We start from the raw sequence: 22,408 nt of genomic DNA, 5'->3' as shown, positions 1-22,408 counted from the left end.
GGGATCAAGCAGCTAGGTTCTTTTGCCTATTCAGTGTGGATGAAGTCCCTGCTTTAGGGATTGCTTGCAAGGCAGCCTGCCTTAAACACACCCCTCTGGGACGTTTGGTTCTCCCCTTCTCTAGGCAAAAAGGGACAGCCTCCCACTTGAGCCTTGGTGGTGCAGTGGTTACAGTGCAATATTGCAAGCTGCTTCTGCTGGCTGTAGTTCACCAGTTCAAAACTCACCAGGCTCAAGGTTGACTCAGCCTTCCATCCTTTTGAGGTGGGTAAAATGATGGCCCAGATTGTTGGGGGCGATATGCTGATTCTGTAAACCGCTTAGAGAGGGCTGTAAAGCTTGCAAAACATTTGCCAGACCAATCCTAAAATACAGCTCACCTGTATGGAGCCCACATTGCATATCTGACATCAACACAGTTGAGAGAGTCCAGAAATATTTCACAAAAAGAGTTCTTTTCCTGCAACAAAATACCTTACTCCACCAGACTTGAAATTCTTTGATTAGACAACTTACGACTCCGTCGTCTCCATTCCGACTTAACAATAGTTCATAAAATCACATATCAAAATGTCCTTCCAGTTAGCGACTACTTCACCTTCAACCACAGCAACACATGAGCACATAATAGATTTAAACTAAATGTCAACCGTTTTAAAATAGACTGCAAAAAATACGACTTCAGCAATAGAGTAATCAACGCGCAGAATGCTCTACCTGACTCTTGGTTTCTACTCCTAACCCCAAAATCTTTAACCTTATTCTATCTACAATTGACCTTTCCCCCTTTCTAAGAGGTCTGTAAGGGGCGTGCATAAGTGCACCATTGTGCCTACCGTCCCTGTCCTGCTGTTCTATTGTCTTCTATCATTACTTTTCATCATCACTTTCTTAATGTTTTTATTTATACAAATCACCATACTATCATTTGTATGATTTACAAATTACCATACTATCATTTGTATCATTTGACTATGAAGCGGTATACTGTATAAGTCTAAGTGCTATTGATACTTACTTGATACTTACCCACCAGCCAGCTTCAAGGCCAGAGTGGATTTCCCGAGGGATAGGACAGAAAACAAGGTGGAACAATGGGGGCTGTCCCACCCACCCCCACCCCCGCCCAAGAGGGGCAAATGGGGCGACAAAAATGGTGGAAGGTCTTAAGGTTAAAACTTATCAGGAAAGACTTCATGAACTCAATCTGTATAGTCTGGAGGACAGAAGGGAAAGGGGGGACACGATCGAAACATTTAAATAGGTTAAAGGTTTAAATAAGATTCAGGAGAGAAGTGTTTTTAATAGGAAAGTGAACCCAAGAACAAGGGGCCACAATCTGAGGTTAGTTGGGGGAAAGATTAGAAGCAACTTGAGAAAATATTATTTTACTGAAAGTAGTAGATGCTTGGAACAAACTTCCAGCAGAAGTGAATGAATTTAATTAAACATGCCTGGGATAAACATATATCCATCCTAAGATAAAATACAGAAAATAGTATAAGGGCAGATTAGATGGACCATGAGGTCCTTTTCTGCCACTCTTCTATGTTCCTATGGGGGGACCCCTTCCTTACCTAGGGGCAGACTAAGGAGATTCAGGGCAATGATGGTGTCGTCCACGCCGTGCCTCTCCCACCAGCTGCTGCCCTTCACCACCTTGTGGACCATCTGGGAGAGCTCCCCCATCAGGGCTTCTTCGGAGCCCCTCGGCTCTCCGCCGGGCTGCAGATCTCCCCCGGCTCTCCTCTTGAACATGACCGCCTCTCGCCCCGGGGCAGAGATCCTGGCATCTTCCTCCAGGGCCGAGTCAGTTCGGGTGGGCCCGGCGCCTTGTTCTGCGGAGCCTTCCTCCTCCTCCTCCTCCTCCAGTCCAGCTGCCTTGCTGCAGCCGTTGGGCCGTTGTGGCCGACCAGCGTCGTTCGAGGAATCCCCTCGCCCTCGGCTGCTCTCACCTTCCTCCCGCATTCTCTCCTCCGCCGGCTGCCTTGCAAGGGGAGAGCCGCCGCCGCCGCCGCCTTCTACCGCCGCGATGTCCGCGGCACCTGCTCCCTCCCCGGCCGGCTTGGCTTTCCCTCGCTCCACCTCGCCCGCCGGGTCCCGCTTCTTCGGCAGCGGCGCCTCCTCCACCTCCTCCTCTTCCTCCTTCTCGCCCCAGCGGGGCTCCATCTCCCGCAGTCAGGACGCCCGCTGCCTGTCCGCAGAAGGCGAGGGCGCGCGAGGCTGTCCCGGGAAGGGCAGCGGCAGAGGAGAAAGGGGGGTGGCCTCTGTGTGTCCGTGCGTGTGTATGTGTGTGTGTGTATGTGTTTGTGTGTTTGGCAGCGGCTCCTCCACCACAGCGTGCAAGTCAGACTCGCTCGCCCAGGCTGTCAGCTCCGCGAGTGCTTAGCCAGCAGAGTCTACCCGAGCCCGAAAGGAGCAGCCCCGGGTCCCACGCTAGACGTTTTGGGAGCGAGCCCCGCCCCGCCCGCTGCCTCCGTTCGCCGCTTTCTTTAATCTGGAACGGCGTCTGCCTTCCGACCGGAGCGATTCTGGCTGCAGCCCAGGGCACCTCCGCCGGGAGTACAAAGCAGTTGTGCCTGCAAGAAGACGAAGGTCCAGGAGGGGGCGCTCAGCCTTCAAGGGCCACCGGGGCTCTCTAGAGCGGCCGCCTAGCCTCCTTGTCCTGACTGTTCCTGGCCTATCCATCCATCCATCTATCATCTATACCTACCTATCTACCTATCCATCCATCCATCCTTCCATCCATCCATCCTTCCTTCCTTCCTTCCTTCCTTCCTTCCTTCCTTCCTTCCTTCCTTCTTTCCTTCCTTCCTTCCTTCCTTCCTTCCTTCCTTCCTTCCTTCCATCCATCTATCCATCTATCTAACAGAAAGTAATGCACCACATTTTTTTCTTCAACAATTTTTTATTGAACACAATGAAACTTACACACAAGAAAGAATGGTGTTTCTTCTACACTCCCTATTTTTCCACATAATCTGCGTCCCGTTCTATGGCCTTCCTCCAGCGAGACACAAGGTCATGTATGCCTTGTCAGTACCACTCCTGGTTCTGGTCACAAAGCCATTCCTGCCCTGGGCATCGTCTTCTAATGGCCTCACCCTCTGTGCCCAGCGACTAACTGTATTTCTGTCGACTGCAGACTCTCTGTAAACTGTACATAAGCATATGTGAATGTTCCCAACAGTTTCTTTCTCTGTAGTGAGAAATTCAGTGATGACACGCTGCTTGTAACATACATCACTTACAAACGCAATTTTGAAACACTGCTGCAGCTACGCTATGTGTCTGAAGAAATGCAAAATTTACCCACGCACTCCCGACAATTCAGATAATGTATATCTAAAGTTTCTCATTTATGCCTTTACTGTAGGCTGAGAGGGGGGAGTGTTGGTGCATTACTTTCTGGCCGACCCTCGTATCTGTCTGTCTGTCTGTCTGTCTGTCTGTCTGTCTGTCTGTCTGTCTGTCTGTCTGTCTGTCTGTCTATCTATCTATCTATCTATCTATCTATCTATCTATCTATCTATCTATCTATCTAGTTCTATTTGTATGCCACCCAACTCCCTATGGCCTATGGGCAGCTCACAACCCAAAAGAACAAGACATACAATATTAATATTCAGACATCTAAAAAGAGAAACCATTTAAAAACCATTTAAAACCCACAATAAGACCATATGTATCATTTATGGCCAGATTTTAATGATGTATTATGTTGTATTATGTTACCTAGTCAACGGCCCCATGCCTGCTGGAAAAGCCAGGCCTTTACAGCTTTGGAAAGCATTCTGGATTATTTTTATATACAGGTAGTCCTTGACTTACAATGGTTTCATTGAGTGACGGTCAGTGAAAGGCTACCAAAATTTTTACTGCCACACTGTGGGCGTGGTTTATGTAGGACGCCCTGCATTTTCTTTCAACATCTTTCAGTGTAAATTGGGTGCTCTGGGGTGGGGCTCCATTTTTGCTACTTCACTGCATCCCCTCCCCCCAGTCCAGGCAATACCCCACCCATGGTGATGGTTCAAAGTTACAGCGGCACCAAACTTGGTGACTTATGCCCATTTTTCACACTTAACAACCATTGCAGCATCCCTCTGGTCGTGTGATCAAAATTTGGCAAATGGTTCGTATTTGTGACGGTTGCAGGGTCATGCTATCACCCTTGGCAAACTTCTGACAAAACAAGCTAATATTTAGTTAACAATCGTCCGACTAACTCAACAACTGCAGTGATTCACTTAACAACCATGGCAAGAAAAGCTGTAAAATGGGGCAAAACCAGCTTAACAAATGTGTTGCTTATGAAATAGAAACTTTGGGCTCGGTTGCAGAATGTACCGTTGAGGATAATCCTGTATTTCAGTTACTTCCATTGAAACTGACATGTTTTTAAAGGCAGCAAATGAAGAAGAGAGGAAAATTTTCAGCTGGTTTACAAGTGCCAGACACTTTATTTCAGGAAACAAACAATACCCAAGAAAAGGAGGGAGGGCAGGAGAGGAAAGGGACATGTCCAATTTTTCTGAGCAGGAGTTTCAAGAAATTGATCAGAAATTCACAAGAAGCTAACAATGAACTATTGTCATGCTTTTCTCCAGTTCTCTTGGCATGACAGCAAAGCTTTTCCACTTCCCACCTTAGCTAAACACTAGAAAATAATTAATTTCTGGGGCTTTTTAAAAGGGATTCCAAAGAAGATGAAGCGATGGAACAAAGACCTGAAAACGTTCCTTGAATTCAATTGAACTCCTTGGAAAGAACTCCTTGGAAAGAACAGAGCTCCTTGCCAGCCTGTTTCGAGGGTCAATACCTACAATATTCACTTAAGTTTTTCTCACTAATTTCTTTCCCAAGGTTGTAAAATGGGGCAAAGCTCTCATAAATAAATGTCTCACTTAGCAAGATAAATTTTGGTCTCAATCGTGGTTGTAATTCATGGACAACCTGTTTAGTACAGCATGTTTATTAGCATGTAACAATAAATGATAACACTGGGCAGCAAAAGAAACTTAAGAGTTTTTAAGGAATTCAGCTGATTGTAGCCTGTTTTTTGATACACCAGGAAAATCATCATTGCCTACCCTTGACTTGATACAGAATTTAAAGGCACATACATATTTAATTTAAAACGAGAGCTGGTCTGGTGTAGTGGTGAAGGCACCAGGCTAGAAAATGAAACACTGGGAGATCCAGTTCTTCCTTGACTCAAAGCCAGCTGGGTGATTTGGCCCAGTCACTTTCTCTCAGCCCTAAGAAGGAGACAATGGCAAACCACTTGTTTTCAGTACTGGCCATGCCGCCTGACAGGTTTGAAGACCAACTTCCAAGTTTGAAGATCCCTGAGTTAGGGGTGCAAGGGTCTTCAAACCTGGCAAGTTTAAAGCTTGTGGACTTCAACTTCCATTTCTGAATTAGCATGAGTGGTGGAGGAATTCTGGGAGTTGAAGTCCTCTAGTCTTAAAGCTGTCAAGTTTGAAGATCCCTGGGTTAGGGGTGCAAGGGTCTTCAAACCTGGCAAGTTTAAAGCTTGTGGACTTCAACTTCCATTTCTGAATTAGCATGAGTGGTAGAGGAATTCTGGGAGTTGAAGTCCTCTAGTCTTAAAGCTGTCAAGTTTGAAGATCCCTGGGTTAGGGGTTAGCAGTGCAAGAGTCTTTAAACTTGTCAAATTTTACACTTTTGGACTTCAACTCCCATTCCTGAGCTAGCATGAGTGGTGGAGGAATTCTGGGAGTTGAAGTCCACTAGTCTTAAAGCTGTCAAGTTTGAAGTTTGTAAAAAGGGTACATGGTTTTAAATCATGTACATGGTTGTAAAAATATTCTGCTACACTTATTAAACAATATAATACTACACCATTTGGTTCAGAATACTTTTTTCCTTGTTTTCCTCCCCTAAAATCTAGGTGCGCCTTATACGTTGGTGCGTCTTATACTCCAAAAATATGGCATTGATTATGTTCAAACTGCTTTTGAAGTTTGGAAAAAGGAAGTAGTTCCCTGAGTCCAGAGGTGGGTTCCTCCTAGTTTGGACTAGTTCTATAGAACCAGTAGTAACTTGGCAGCCGGGGTCACTAGAACCAGCAGCCACCCAGGCCTGCCAAGCCCACAAAACGGCTCTCTCGGCAGTGCCATCTTGTTTTTTGCTTCTGCACATGTGCAGAAGCTGTGTTTTAAGTATTGCGCATGTCCATGCCCCAGTGGCGCATCAGTGAGCAAAACGGCAGCGAAGAAAAGAGAACTCTCCCCTGCCTGGGTCACATCTGAGTCACAGGGAGTAAAGGAAACAGGGCAGGATACAGATCAGAGATAGGTGCAAATCAATCATTTATGGAATGTTTATTCTTTCTTAATTATTACAGCTCTCCTATCAAAGCATGAAAATTGGGGCAGGACTGGCATCCAAGTTGCCTCATCAAATGAATCTGCAACTCAGTTGTTGCCACAGCAAGAATGTTACATCAGTCCTTGGGTCACAATGGGCAAAGGCTGCCACTGCCAAGTGGAACTCCCAGCACAGCTGATACCAATCCATTTTGAAAAAAACACATTTCCCAATATTCATGTGGGATCCACTGAGCACAATCACCTTCACAATCGCTTAGATATCCAGGGAATGTTATTTCATATTCATGTAACTGGCGTTGTTCACACATCATTCAATCCCAGTGTTTTTCAATCTGCAACTTTAAGATGTGTTGTCTTCAAGTCCCAGAATTCTCAGCAATGGTCAGACTAATTGGGAGATTCTAGGAGTTCAAGTCCACATGTCTCAAAGTGGCCCAAATTGGGAAAGACTCCTATGTCCCAAATGTGCTTCTTTTCCCCCCAAGAAGCAACAGGGCTTTCTAGTTTTTCTTTCAGCACAAGCTGAAGAAGCTTCTTGGACAAGAAGCGAAACTTCTTCAAAGAAAAAAAAAGAAAGTCCAGTTGCCTCTTGGAAAAAAAAACACCATTGGGACAACCATGATCTGGATGACCGAGAATCTTCTAGACATCTCTAATCTATGGTTTGCTTAATCACTACTTATAGAATAAACTATAGGTTGCTGGTTATTAAGCTCTTACAAATCATGTTTGGTTCACTCAACAACCAAAAAAAATCAAATCACACTATCTGAGCTTTTTATTCCTAGTATTTTCCCTACAAATGTAGAGTCCACTTTTTCAGATCAACCAAATGTTGATCCCATGGTTGTAACAAGAACTGTTTGACATCATGGACCAAGAGAGAGGGACAGGCCGAACATCACCCAATCAACTTTAATGCTTAACTCACAGGCTCCAGTTTTCTAACCTAACCACAAGATGCCAGAATAGAAGATTTAGTTCCTAATACCAGGAGAAATTTGTCTTTTCCCAGGGTCTCAGGCGACCCCTGTGAAATGGTCATTCGACCCCCAAAAGGGTCCCGACCCCCAGGTTGAGAACCACTGCACTAGACTGAACAAGTTCTCTGTGATATGAATTCAGCTACTAAATACATTACTCAAAAAAAATAAAGGGAACACTCAAATAACACCTCCTAGATCTGAATGAATGAAATATTCTCATTGAATACTTTGTTCTGTACAAAGTTGAATGTGCACAACAGCATGTGATTGTCAATCAATGTTGCTTCCTAAGTGGACAGTTTGATTTTACAGAAGTTTGATTTACTTGGAGTTATGTTCTGTTTTTTAAGTGTTCCCATTATTTTTTTGAGCAGTGTAGTGTTCAATTAGGTTTGGCTCACAAGCTGTTATGGCTTATATAATTAAAACCAATTATCTATAATTATCTTTCTTACAAGTATGTAGGGCTGTCCAAAAAAGGTGACCCAACCTTTGCCACACAATAAATCCATATCTAAAGACGATTTGATAGAAGTAAATTAGACTGTGCAAATTCTTAACAGTTCTTTCTGCTAACCGCATTCCTGTTACTCTAAATAAGTTGGGTAGGAATTCTTGAAGTAGTTCGTTGGGGAAGGCGGGAAACATTTCTAAGCAATTATCCACAAATCCAGGTCTATAGTTGCATAGAAGACCATGTGTCCTTTATATGGGTTTATGTATTCTATTCAAACAATACACTTTGGTGTTCAATGATGATTAAGGCATCAGAACATAGAACATCAGGATTGGAAAGGGACCTTGAAAGTCGTCAGGTCCTGCCCCATTCTTGAGCAGGAAACCATACACCTTTCTGGACAAATGGTTGTTCATCATTAGTTCCAGTCCCACCTACTGTAGGTGATCTTGAGCCAATCATGCTCTCTCAACCCTAAAACAGGGGCAATACCAAATCGTTTCTGAAGCACTGCCAAGCAAACTGCAGGAACCTGTCTAGGCAGTGGCCAGGAATCAAAAACTGATTCAAAAGCACGTACACATTTTTCAACCTGCAACTTAGAGTTTTGAGTACTGTGGGCCTACTCACACATTATACTTGGATAGAATTTTGGATGCCAGAGTTAAGAAGTCCATAGTTGGGTCTATGCTCTAAGGTTGTAAATATGAGGGTTAGGTTTTTTTGTAAAAAAAAGCCACTCCCCTACTAACTTTAGTTAAATTCAGGATATTTTAATAAATGAAACAGGAAATCAGTCCTTGAAATAAGCTCTTTTTTATATCCACTTCCCCCATAAACATCACCATTCTCTGTCAGTGATGGAGAAGCTTCTTAAAGCTGTCATGAAAAAATATCTACGGGACCACCTTCTACCGCACGAATCCCAGCGGCTGATTAGGTCCCACAGAGTTGGCCTAAACAATGTCATCTGGCAGGACCTAGGGGAAGAGCCTTCTCCGTGGTGGCCCCAGCCCTCTGGAATAAACTCCCCCCGGAGATTCGAACCACCCCCCACCCTCCTCGCCTTCCGCAAGACTCTGAAGACCTATTTATGTTGCCAGGCATGGGGTAATTAATATATCCCCTCTCTGACTAGTAAGATTTATGTATGGTGATGATTGTGTAATTTTGTTTTACACAATTTACCTTAATTTAAACTTAATATTACTTAATTTAAACTTAATATTAACCGCTCCAAACCTGACTATTAAAATTAAATTACTTAATTTAAACTTAATATTAACCGCTCCAAACCTGACTATAAAAAATATGACTTCAGTAACTGAGTTGTCGAACTGTGGAACTCATTACCAGACTCCATAGTGTCATCCCCAAACCCCCAACACTTTACTCTTAGATTATCCACGGTTGACCTATCCAGACAGGGCCGCCGATAGACGGGTATTACTGGGAGCCCCGTACCGGGCCCGGTGAAATTGACCAATTAGAGGGCCTGCAAGACCGGGCCCTTTTGCGCATGTGCAAATTTGGCGCCAGAAGGCCGGGGCCCCTAATTGTTCAAAAAGTTGTGAGAAGAGGAAGCTGAGCTTCCTTCTTAGAGCCTTTCATGTTTTCCGGCAACTGCAGTGCCCCGCCCGGCTGGAGCTTCCCTGGCGGCTGCAGCAGGTGAGCTTTGGGGCTCATGGGGTAGGCGAAGGCAGCGTGCTGGCCGGCCAGAGCCGGGATTGGATAAAGCAGAGGCGGGTAGATGGCTGGCAAGCCGCCGTGGGAGGCCGGCGGGGGCAGGTTGAGCAAGCCGGGCTTGGGGACAAAGGCGGCGGTGGGCAGGGGGACCAAGCCCGGCGGGGTGCAGGGCGAAGGCGTCTCGGTGCGCAGGCAGGCGCCAGGGCTGCTGGCGGAGCTCTCCGGGGAGACGCTGGGCACCAGCCGCGCCGGCTCCTCGGCCAGGAGAGCGTCAATGCGGAAGTTGTGGGATTTCTCCGTGGGCTTCTACATGCCGGCTTCTGGGCTGCCGCTTCGGCCCTGCTTTGCGGGACCTTAACGCGGCTCTACCTTTTCCCGGGGTGGCGGCGTTGGGCGATGCAGCCGCTGCTCCAGCCCCTTCCTCGCAACTCACTCACACACACACACACACTTGCCCGATCGGCTGGGCGCGCCGCTGCCCCCCTCTTCTACAAGCCGCTACGGCGGGGTGGCTCCTCCTTTCCCTCCCCTCCCCTCCTCCGATTTGGGGCTGGTGGGAGGGTAGCGGCAGCGGAAGGGCGGCGCGCAGCGGGAGGGTGATGGCGGCGGCAGCGACAGCCGCAGTGAGTAGTAGGCCCCTCTCCCTCTCTCTTTCTCTCAGCAGTCGCAGGCAGCGGGTAGTAGCCGTGGGGCAGCGGCAGAGTGGTCAGCTGTGAGGCGGAGGCTGAGCTCTGGAACAGAGGCACTGACCACGGCGGCTGGACAGCATTTACGGCGTCTAGCAACATGTCTAGCCGCCACTGTCAGTGCTCTGTTCCGGAGCTCCGCCTCACAGCTGACGACCTTGCCGCCGCTGAGAGAAAGAGAGAGGGGGAGAGGGGGGAGAGAAAGAGATAGCAAGAGAAGGAGAGAGAGAAAGAGAGAGGGAGAGAGGGGGGAGAGAAAGAGATAGCAAGAGAGGGAGAGAGAGAAAGAGAGGGAGAGAGGAGGGAGAGAGGGAGAGGGAGAAAGAGAGAGGGAGAGAGGGGGGAGAGAAAGAGATAGCAAGAGAGGGAGAGAGAGAAAGAGAGAGGGAGAGAGGAGGGAGAGAGGGAGAGGGAGAGGGAGAAAGAAAGAGGGAGAGAGGGGGGAGAGAAAGAGATAGCAAGAGAGGGAGAGAGAGAAAGAGAGAGGAGGGAGGGGAGGGAGAGGGAGAAAGAAAGAGGGAGAGAGGGGGGAGAGAAAGAGATAGCAAGAGAGGGAGAGAGAGAAAGAGAGAGGGAGAGAGGAGGGAGAGAGGGAGAGAGAGAAAGAGAGAGGGAGAGAGAGTGGGGAGAGAAAGAGATAGCAAGAGAGGGAGAGAGAGAAAGAGAGAGGGAGAGAGGAGGGGGAGAGAGAGAGGGAGAGGGAGAAAGAGAGAGGGAGAGAGGGGGAGAGAGAGAAAGAGAGGGAGAGGGAGAGGGAGAAAGAGAGGGGGAGAAAGAGAGGGAGAGAGAGAAAGAGAGAGGGAGAGGAGGAAGAGATAGCAAGAGAGGGAGAGAGGGAAAGAGGGGGGAGAGAGAGAGGGAGAGAGAGAGGAGATAAAGGAAGAGGAGAGATAGAAAGGAAGAGAGAGAAAGAAAGAGGGATAGAAAGAGAGAGGGGGAGATGCTCAGTGAGCCTTTATTTGAAGTTGCCTTTCTTTCTTTCTTTCTTTCTTTCTTTCTCTCTCTCTCTCTCTCTTTCTTTCTTTTGCTCTCTTTCTCTCTTGCTCTTTCATTCTTTTTTCTTTCTATTGCTTTCTTTCTTTCTTTTGCTTTCTCTCCTTCCTTCCCTCCTTCCATTTCTTTCATTCCCCCTCTCTATTTTTATTTCTCTTTCATTTTCTTTCTTTCTTTCTTTCTCTCTTTCTTTCTTTCTTTCTTGCTCTTTTTCTTTCTCTCTTTTACCTTCCCTTCCTCTATTTCTTCTTTTCTTTCTCTTTCCTACCTTATTCCCTCCCTCCCTTTCTTCAGTCCTTCCTCTCTTACTCTCCCCTTTCATAAGTTTCCTTGCTTCCTTCCTCTGTTCCTGTCCCTTCCCCCTTTCTTTCTTTCTTTCTTTCTTTCTTTCTTTCCTTCCTTCCTTTCCTCCCTCCATTTCTTGCTTTCCTTTTCCTTCCTCCCTTCTTTCCTCCCTCATTCCCTTCTTTCACTCCTTCCTCTCTTACTCTCCCCTTTCACCCCTCCCCAAAGAAGGTAAATTTCATACATAATTGGTATGTCGCAAAATAAAGTAGTTTTAAAATGGCGGGGAGGGGGGGGCCCAGACACTTAGGCTGTATGGGGCCCCAAAATTCCTGATGGCAGCCCTGTGTCCAGATTCCTAAGAGGTCAGTAAGGGACAAGTACAAGTGCACTAGAGTGCCTTCCTTCCCCTGTCCTATTGCTCTCCTATATCTCCTATACCTTTCTTCTATTCCTATATCTCCTCCTCTATTCTTTCATTGATATGTTCTATCCCTATATCTTCTCTTCTATTATTTCTTAGATATATTTTACTATGAGTATCTCCTCTATAATCTTCATTCTGTATTTTACTATGTGTATACCCACTAAAACCCTCATTGTGTATTGGACAAAATCAATCAATAAATTGTGTTGTGTTGTGATTGTGTAATTTTGTTTTAATGGTAGTGGGTTTTTAGCTATAGTTTTTAATCATTAGATTTGTATTGCATGGCTTATTGTTGTTGTGAGCCACCCCGGCATACAAGTCTAATAAATAATAATAATAATAATTATTATTATTATTATTATTATTATTGTTGTTGTTGTTGTTGTTGTTATCTTCATCCAGGTTCTGATAATATATTACCATGATGGCAAACCTATGGCAAGCGTACCACAGGTGGCACACAGGGCCCTCTCTGTCGGCACGCCAGCTGTTGCATATGGAGCCCAGCTCCACCATGTGTTTGCGTTCGTCGTTCGCTGGCCAGCTGGTCTTCAGTTCAATCCTGTGCATACACGGGGGGCAGGGCACATTGGGGGACGCATGTGTGCATGCACAGAGGGAGGGGTGCATGCGGAGGGGTGCATGCGTGGGGGCACTCACAGGGGAAATGGGTGCATGTACAGGGGCACTCACATTGGGTCTCTGTCACACATGCACAGGAGGCAGGGGGCATGTGAGGGACTACACTAAATCATTGTTTTAACGTATTAAGTGTTGCAGTGCAGTACAGTGATACCTCGTCTTACAAGCCCCTCGTCATACAAACTTTTCGAGATACGAACCCGGGGTTTAAGATTTTTTTGCCTCTTTTTCCAAACTATTTTCACCTTACAAACCCAAGCCACCATCACTGGAATGCCCCGGCTCCGGACTTCTGTTGCCAGCGAAGCGCCCGTTTTTCCGCTGCTGGGATTCCCCTGAGGGTCCCCTCCATGGGAGACACCACCTCTGGACTTCCATTGCCAGCGAAGCACCCATTTTTGCCCTGCTGGGATTCCCCTGCAGCATCACAAAAACACGGAAGTCCGGAGGTGGGGTTTCCCGTGGAAGGGAGCCTCAGGGGAATCCCAGCAGTGCAAAAACAGGCGCTTCGGATGGCAAAAGGGGTGAGTTTTGGACTTGCATGCATTAATCGCTTTTCTATTGATTCCTATGGGAAACATTGTTTCATCTTACAAACTTTTCACCTTACAAACCTCGTCCCAGAACCAATTAAGTTCATAAGATGAGGTATCACTGTACTCTGAATGGATAGAGGTGCCAGGTTTAACAAAATTCAGGTGCAGAATGCATCTGTATCCCCAAAAATTGTAACCATAAGATCTCTTCCTGTAGTTTTTTTCCTACTAATAAAGTGTCCGTTGTGATAATGGACAGATATTTCACAATGTCATGAAGAAATTTCTGACTTTCTTTCTCAAAGCTTGACAACCCATGCTGGCAAATTTAAGCTCTTGAAGTTTCCATTTTTCCCATCAGCATAGGAGAAACCTAAGTTGTACAAATTTGAGACCAAAGAATTTCAATAAATCAAACACACGTCCCTGTAAAATGCCAAGCTTGGCAGTAATTTCCCTTTGAGCAATCCCACAACTGCCCTTAACCAGTTCATCAACTTTTTGTTTTCATGTGAAACCTATCAGTTGTTGCCATAAATCATCCATTTCATGCTTGATCGCATAGATCAGCATTCCCCAGTTCACCCTCTTTATATCTTGGGGTCAATGACCATTAGTGTTCAGTACACGACCTATATTCAATACACAACCAATACACTACACAACCTGTATTTGGTGATGAATTTCATTTGGAAGGATTCCCCTAGCAAATCTTTTAAAAGATTTATACATGGCTTGTTGCTTAAAGTTCGTGGATGAGTACATACTATCAACAAATTCATGAACAATAGCAACACAAACGTTTTCCCCACAACTTTCCACCAACTGAAATGAAACAACACAACTCAGAACTTCTCAGAGTTTCTACCATGTCAGTAACACCATCTGTTGACAATTTATAACAGTGAAGGCATTTCTTTTCATTCACATCTCATATATCGTTTGATTTTTTTAACTTTGTGTTTTAAAAGAGCAATGGAATGGAGTTGTATGAGCTTCTTATTTGAATGCTTATATTCTTTGGGAGAAATTAAATTTTAGTTTCCTATTCTAGGGAGCAATATACAAAGAATTTGTCTATGGAGATTCTCAGTCATCCAGGTCATGGTTGTCACAAAGGTGCTTTCTCAAGAAGCAACTATACTTTCTGGTTTTTCTTTGAAGCTCAAAGCTGAAGAAGTGTTTTGGATGAGAAGCAAAATGCCTTCAAAGAAAAACCAGAAAGTCCAGTTGCCTCTTGAAAAAGCACCTTTGGGATATACAAGGGATTGTTCCTGAACTACCACTATTATTATTATCTCTTTTATTCATTAAACATGAAACTCAGTCAACTGAACATTTAAAAAGGGTCACAAATACCACTGACTTGTGCTTATGGTTGATACGGGTTGCTGCCAGCATCCAAGGTATCAACCAAGTATCTTCTTAAAATATATGAAGTTCTAAAATGAATTGCGGGTAGGATGGGACATAATAGAAGGAGGTACTAAAGAAACTCAAGGAATGAAGACAGAAGAACAAGAAGTATTAAGGACTATGATAAAAGCTGCTCATGCAACTATAGTATATGGATGGAAGGATAAAAGTAAATGGACACTAAAATGATGGAACGATTATATATTTGAACAAGTACAAATGGAAATAACTCATATTATTTCACTGAACTGTTCATGGGATGAAAAATCTGAAAGGATAAGAAAAAAAATGGGAATTTTATTTTGCATGGGTGGAAAGGGATAAGGCCAATGAAGACATAAAGGAGAAATTGTCTAGAACTCTGACCTGGCTGGGCCTATGAATAAGAAAGAACTGAGGGAAGAGAGAGGGAGGGTTAAGGGTAAAAATTATGAAAATTAAAAATAAATACATATATATATATATATATATATATATATATATATATATATATATATATATATATATGTATTTATTATTATTATTAATCCCCCCCTTCTGACTTGTAGCATTTGAATGTGATGTGATTGTGTGGTATTGATTGTTCATAAGATGAGGTATCACTGTACTCTGAATGGATAGAGGTGCCAGGTTTAACAAAATTCAGGTGCAGAATGCATCTGTATCCCCAAAAATTGTAACCATAAGATCTCTTCCTGTAGTTTTTTTCCTACTAATAAAGTGTCCGTTGTGATAATGGACAGATATTTCACAATGTCATGAAGAAATTTCTGACTTTCTTTCTCAAAGCTTGACAACCCATGCTGGCAAATTTAAGCTCTTGAAGTTTCCATTTTTCCCATCAGCATAGGAGAAACCTAAGTTGTACAAATTTGAGACCAAAGAATTTCAATAAATCAAACACACGTCCCTGTAAAATGCCAAGCTTGGCAGTAATTTCCCTTTGAGCAATCCCACAACTGCCCTTAACCAGTTCATCAACTTTTTGTTTTCATGTGAAACCTATCAGTTGTTGCCATAAATCATCCATTTCATGCTTGATCGCATAGATCAGCATTCCCCAGTTCACCCTCTTTATATCTTGGGGTCAATGACCATTAGTCTTCAGTACACGACCTATATTCAATACACAACCAATACACTACACAACCTGTATTTGGTGATGAATTTCATTTGGAAGGATTCCCCTAGCAAATCTTTTAAAAGATTTATACATGGCTTGTTGCTTAAAGTTCGTGGATGAGTACATACTATCAACAAATTCATGAACAATAGCAACACAAACGTTTTCCCCACAACTTTCCACCAACTGAAATGAAACAACACAACTCAGAACTTCTCAGAGTTTCTACCATGTCAGTAACACCATCTGTTGACAATTTATAACAGTGAAGGCATTTCTTTTCATTCACATCTCATATATCGTTTGATTTTTTTAACTTTGTGTTTTAAAAGAGCAATGGAATGGAGTTGTATGAGCTTCTTATTTGAATGCTTATATTCTTTGGGAGAAATTAAATTTTAGTTTCCTATTCTAGGGAGCAATATACAAAGAATTTGTCTATGGAGATTCTCAGTCATCCAGGTCATGGTTGTCACAAAGGTGCTTTCTCAAGAAGCAACTATACTTTCTGGTTTTTCTTTGAAGCTCAAAGCTGAAGAAGTGTTTTGGATGAGAAGCAAAATGCCTTCAAAGAAAAACCAGAAAGTCCAGTTGCCTCTTGAAAAAGCACCTTTGGGATATACAAGGGATTGTTCCTGAACTACCACTATTATTATTATCTCTTTTATTCATTAAACATGAAACTCAGTCAACTGAACATTTAAAAAGGGTCACAAATACCACTGACTTGTGCTTATGGTTGATACGGGTTGCTGCCAGCATCCAAGGTATCAACCAAGTATCTTCTTAAAATATATGAAGTTCTAAAATGAATTGCGGGTAGGATGGGACATAATAGAAGGAGGTACTAAAGAAACTCAAGGAATGAAGACAGAAGAACAAGAAGTATTAAGGACTATGATAAAAGCTGCTCATGCAACTATAGTATATGGATGGAAGGATAAAAGTAAATGGACACTAAAATGATGGAACGATTATATATTTGAACAAGTACAAATGGAAATAACTCATATTATTTCACTGAACTGTTCATGGGATGAAAAATCTGAAAGGATAAGAAAAAAAATGGGAATTTTATTTTGCATGGGTGGAAAGGGATAAGGCCAATGAAGACATAAAGGAGAAATTGTCTAGAACTCTGACCTGGCTGGGCCTATGAATAAGAAAGAACTGAGGGAAGAGAGAGGGAGGGTTAAGGGTAAAAATTATGAAAATTATGAAAATTAAAAATAAATACATATATATATATATATATATATATATATATATATATATATATATATATATATAAAGTTCTGAGTAGTGTAGTTTTTGGCAGTTCCGCTGGTGTTCTCCTCAATTCTGCTGTCTCCTTGAGGACATTTGAAAACCATTATTATTGTTGTTGTTATTGTTATTGCTATTGCTACTGCTATTGTTGTTGTTGTTGTTGTTATTATTATTATTATTAATCCCCCCCTTCTGACTTGTAGCATTTGAATGTGATGTGATTGTGTGGTATTGATTGTTTTTAGTAATAATGGGTTTTAACTTGATCTTTTAAATATTAGATTTGTATTATATTGTATTGTTATTGTTGTTGTGAGCCACCCCGAGTCTTCGGAGAGGGGTGGCATACAAATCTAATAAATTATTATTATTATTATTGTTGTTGTTGTTGTTATTATTATTATTATTATTATTATTCACCATCAGTCAATTGCAAAAGGCAATTAAACAGCTTACATTGTGCAAAGCTACCTTTAACACCATTAAACAACATCTGCTATTCCAGGTCTGTGGGAAAAACTTGCTAGGTGGACAAAAATGTCAGATCCAGTCTAAACATCAAACCGACTTTGTGACCACCAACATAAACAACAATATAAAATTGTTGCATCCTGTTACCACACCTCTGGGAAAAGCCTGAAATATTTTTTGTGATTCGTTAGGAACAAAGCAACTTCACCTCTTTTTCCTTCCTGGGCTAATTACGAAATTGATTCACTATCTAGATGGAGTTTCAAACACTGTGCACATTTCATCATTGTCTGCTACGATTAGGGAATGTTCAAGTACCCATATAGCAGCTCACTCACTAGGAAAGAGGCCCAGGGTTAAAGAATAAAAAAATGGGCCCCTAGTTTAAATGTCAGCTACTACAGTCAGTATTTAAGAAAAATAAAACTCCAGGACTGCCCTCACCTTCTCAGGATCCATTTCTACTCCCTGGTGTGAGATGCAATAGCCCAAATAGTCAATTTTGCTCTGATGAAATTCACACTTAGACAGCTTCGCATATAACTCTGCAGCTTTAAGCTTCTTTAGAACTTCCCTCACAAGGGCCACATGTTGCTCTAATGTCTGAAAATATTAATATGTCGTCAAGGTAGATCAGGATGCCCTTATATAAATGCTCATACAGTAACTCATTGATCAATTGCATGAAAACTCCTGTACGCCAAATGGGACCACTCTAAATTGGAAACACCCTAGGGGAGTGTTGAAAGCCGTTTTCCGTTCATCGCCTTTCTTGATGCGAACTCTATAGTAAGCCTCACGCAAGTCCAACTTTGTGAAAAATTTCCCCCTTTGCCAAAAAAGTCAACATGTCCTTCATGAGTGGTAGGGGGTACACATTATGCATGCAAATTGTATTTAGGTTGCGGTATTTATTTATTTATTTATTTTGTCCAATACACAATGAGGGTTTTAGTGGGTATATATCTATATACACATAGTAAAATACATGATGAAGGTTATAGAGGAGATACTCATAGTAAAATATATCTAAGAAAGAATAGAAAAGAAGATATAGTAATAGAACATATCAATGAAAGAACAGAAGAAGAGATATAGGAATAGAAGAAAGGTATAGGAGATATAGGAGAGCAATAGGACAGGGGACGGAAGGCACTCTAGTGCACTTGTACTCGCCCCTTACTGATCTCTTAGGAATCTGGATAGGTCAACCGTAGATAATCTAAGGGTAAAGTGTTGGGGGTTTGGGGATGACACTATGGAGTCCGGTAATGAGTTCCATGCTTTGACAACTCGGTTATTGAAGTCATATTTTTTACAGTCAAGTTTGGAGTGGTTAATATTAAGTTTAAATCTGTTGTGTGCTCTTGTGTTGTCGTGGTTGAAGCTGAAGTAGTCGCTGACAGGCAGGACGTTGCAGCATATGATCTTGTGGGCAATACACTTAGATCTTGTTTAAGGCATCTTAAACCATCCTCAAAGACCTGTCCTTCTTTTCCCAGAATAGGATGGAGGCAGCCATCTGTGGCCTAGCCGGTTGAATAAAACCCCTTGCTAAATTTTTGTCAATGAACCTGCACAGTTCCCCCAGTTCTCCAGTGGTCAAGGAGTACATTTTCAGTTCGGCAGCTTAACCCCAGGTAGCATCTCAATGCTACAGTCTGTGGCCTGGTGGGGTGGTAGCTTATCTGCCTCCTTTTCACTGAAAACTCCCTTGAGGTCCCAGTACTCCCTAGGGATTTTCTCCTCCCCATCGATTTTCTCCATGCCAGGGGAGTTTCCCAGCCCAGTTCTGCTAGAACAAACCCCAGTTCGTTCTTCTCTTGATAGGTGACAGTCACAGCTCCTGTACACCAATTAATCTCGGAGTTCCATTTGTGCAACCACGGTAATTCCAAAATAATTGCATTGTCTGGTAGGGGCACCACAATAAATCATATAGTCTCTTTATGGGACCTCATTGTCATGATTAAAGTCTCTGTTGTATCCTGTAATGGCTACCTTGTATCTCTGTAAATAGTTTGTTCCTTGTTAAAGCGCTGTCTGAGTCAGAATCAGGAAGTCGCTCCTGATTGGCTCAGACGCGGCTGCTCTTGCTTTGGCGGGAACCGCAAAAGTATAAAAGAAGCGGTTTTTCCCAGGTAGAGAAGACGGTACTAGCTGAAAGTCACTTACCTATTCTGAGCTGAATAAAGGTACCGTTCTCACTTAACCCTGTCTCTGGGTTTATTTCACTGGCGACGACGGACGAAAGAAACCACACGTGCAACATGAACAACCTCCAAATCGGCCGGGCTCCTTGGTTCTTCGATCCCGAGAAGACTTCCTGGGACGACTACTTAGCCAACTTCGAGATCTTCCTCGAGGCAGCAGGAATACGGGACGCTGACGCTGATCGGAGATGGGCCATCTTCCTAAACTACTGCGGTCCAGAAATCCGCGCCCTCGCCCAGACTCTCACCGACCCGCTGCCAGCAAGATCCGTCGCTTGGGACGTCCTGCAAGCCAAGCTCGCGAGCCATTTCAAGCCAACAAAACCAGCCATGGTTTTCCGGCACCAGTTCTCCAAAATGGCTCAGCGCGAAGCGGAATCAATCAACCAATTTGCAACGCGACTTCGAACGGTACTTGCGAAATGCAAGTTTGACAACCCGGAAGCTCGCCTCACCGATGCCTTAGTTTTCGGCATGAGAAACGCCTCGGTCAGGAACAAACTCCTCACCGAAGACGAACCGACCCTACAAACAGTGATTAAGCTAGCACAAACCGCAGAGGTCGCCGACGCCGCTGCGAAGGAGCTGAAGGAACACGAAAGACAAGAAGTCATCGGAAAGATAGACTCCACGTTTTCCCGCGCCGAGGACGCAGACGACCTCAGCCCACCAGCTCGCAACGAGGACAGCTGTTTCCTGCTGCAAGACCAGCCGAGACAACACAGATTTCCTCACCCCACCGCCCCCTGTGCCGGCTGCCGAGGAAACCATCAGCGCCAATGATGCCCCTTCCGGGACGCCATTTGCCGCCGCTGCAACCGACGCGGCCACATTGCCGAAGCCTGCAGAGCAGCTGCACCGGAGGAAACCTTCTCCGCTCCGCGCCATCAACGACCCCAGAATCAAACACCTCAACCGCGAGAAAACCGACCTTTCCGTTTTTCAGGCCGAAAGAACTACTCAGCCGCTAACCGCGACTACTCAAGAGGTAACACTAAATTTTCCGTGAATAACACGGCAACAAAAAATGGGGGCAAGATTGTAATTTCATTACTACTGAACAACAAGCCATGTTCTATGGAACTTGACACGGGGTCTAAATACACCATTATGCCATGGGAAAAGCTTAAATTGTACATGCCTAGCCTATCTAAATCTGAGCTATTGCAAACCTCATTGGTAATTAGAGATTTTCAAGGGGGAATAATCTCTGTTCTGGGCAAAGTGAATGTACCTATCGTGTTTAAGAATGTTAAATGTATCCTGCCTATGATTGTTGTTACAGGGGCTAAGCACTCTCTCCTGGGGTTGGCTTGGATGGAACCTTTGGGAATTGAAATTTCTGGTATTTGTACTGTTAACTGTGATAGCATGCCTAACTTTTTACAGGAGTTCCCTGAAGTGTTTAGCCCCACCTTGGGATCGTATAAAGGGCCCCCTATCTCGTTTTCTATTGACCCCAAGGTCCCGCCTGTCCGGCTCAAACCTCGCAGGGTACCCCTTCCGCTCCTCCCCAAACTTGCCTAACAAAACGGAGGCCCCAATTGCTTTCTTTTCCAGAACGATGACCAATACTGAAAGAAATTATAGCCAACTAGATAAGGAGGCTCTAGCTTTAGTGGCAGGGGTGAAGAAGTTTCATAATTACCTTTTTGGAAGAAGTTTTGAATTGGTTACCGACCACAAGCCCTTATTGGGTCTTTTAGCCCCCAACAAGCCTACTCCTCCATTTATGTCCACAAGATTAATCAGATGGGCCCTTTTCCTCTCAGGATACCAGTACGAGCTCATCCATAAAGGGGGTAAAACCATCAACCACGCAGATGGCCTCAGCAGGTGCCCCATGGCAGAGTTAGTGGAGGACCCTGCCCCATCTGCTGATGTCTTAATGATAGAGCTCGAAGACAACCCACTAACTACTGCAAGGGAGGTGGCTGCACACACGCAGCAAGATCCAATCCTAAAACAGGTGGTAAATTGTGTACTTAAGGGATGGCAGAATGACTCTGTGAAACCTGAATTGTGTGACTTCAAAACCAAAAGACTTGAATTGTCATATGTAAAAGGTTGTCTGTTGTGGGGGGATAGAGTGATCATCCCTAAAAGCCTAAGGGTAAAAGTACTTGAAATGTTACATGTGGGCCATCCTGGGATTGTCAGGATGAAGGGCCTAGCCAGAGGGCACTTATGGTGGCCAGGTTTGGATGCTGATATTGAAAACTGGGTAGCCAAATGTGACCCATGCCAAGAATCAAGGCCTAACACCCCCCAAAACAACTCCAGCAGAGTGGGAGCAACCTGCCGGGCCATGGTCCAGGGTCCATATTGATTTTGCAGGGCCAGTGGGGTCACAATACTTCTTAATAGTAGTGGATGCATTTTCCAAATGGGTGGAAATCATAGCAATGAACAACATAACCACAAGTGCCACCATCAAGGTGCTGCGCAGGCTGTTTGCTACCCACGGTTGCCCTGATATCCTAGTGTCTGACAATGGGCCACAATTAACGGCCAGGCAGTTTGAATTGTTCTTAGATAGTGTTGGAGTCAGACACGCACTCATCTCGCCCTGGGCTAATGGTTTGGCAGAACGCTACGTTCGCGTGGCAAAGGAAGCATTGCGCAGATCAGGCCCTGGAGATGTACAACAAAATTTGGACCAGTTTTTGCTAACCCAGCACATTACCCAAACACTCACACGCACATAAGCCCTGCTGAGTTACTAATGGGAAGAAAACTAAGGTCCCCACTAGATAGGTTACACCCAAGGTTTTGTACAAATAACCAAATGTATGTAAACCCTGAAAGACAAATGTATTTGGGTCAAAATGTGTTTGTAAACATTTTTGATGGAGG

General features: G+C 44.1%; 1 protein-coding gene across 1 annotated transcript in view; it reads right to left on the bottom strand.

Moving 5' to 3' along the window:
* FADS6 (fatty acid desaturase 6) overlaps window positions 1-2,591 on the bottom strand; it is a 32,454-nt gene extending 29,863 nt beyond the window's left edge. Inside the window, exon 1 of the mRNA XM_070739967.1 lies at window positions 1,578-2,591. Within this exon, the coding sequence (XP_070596068.1) occupies window positions 1,578-2,169 (592 nt within the window). The 5' untranslated portion in view covers window positions 2,170-2,591. The remainder of the gene's footprint in view (window positions 1-1,577) is intronic.
* Between the last annotated feature and the right edge of the window lie 19,817 nt (window positions 2,592-22,408).

The sequence above is a fragment of the Erythrolamprus reginae genome, chromosome 2 (genome assembly GCF_031021105.1).
Source record: "Erythrolamprus reginae isolate rEryReg1 chromosome 2, rEryReg1.hap1, whole genome shotgun sequence".
Classification (NCBI taxonomy): Eukaryota; Metazoa; Chordata; class Lepidosauria; order Squamata; family Dipsadidae; genus Erythrolamprus; species Erythrolamprus reginae.
Note: the sequence above shows the minus strand (reverse complement) of the source record. Positions and strands in the feature narration are given on the sequence as shown.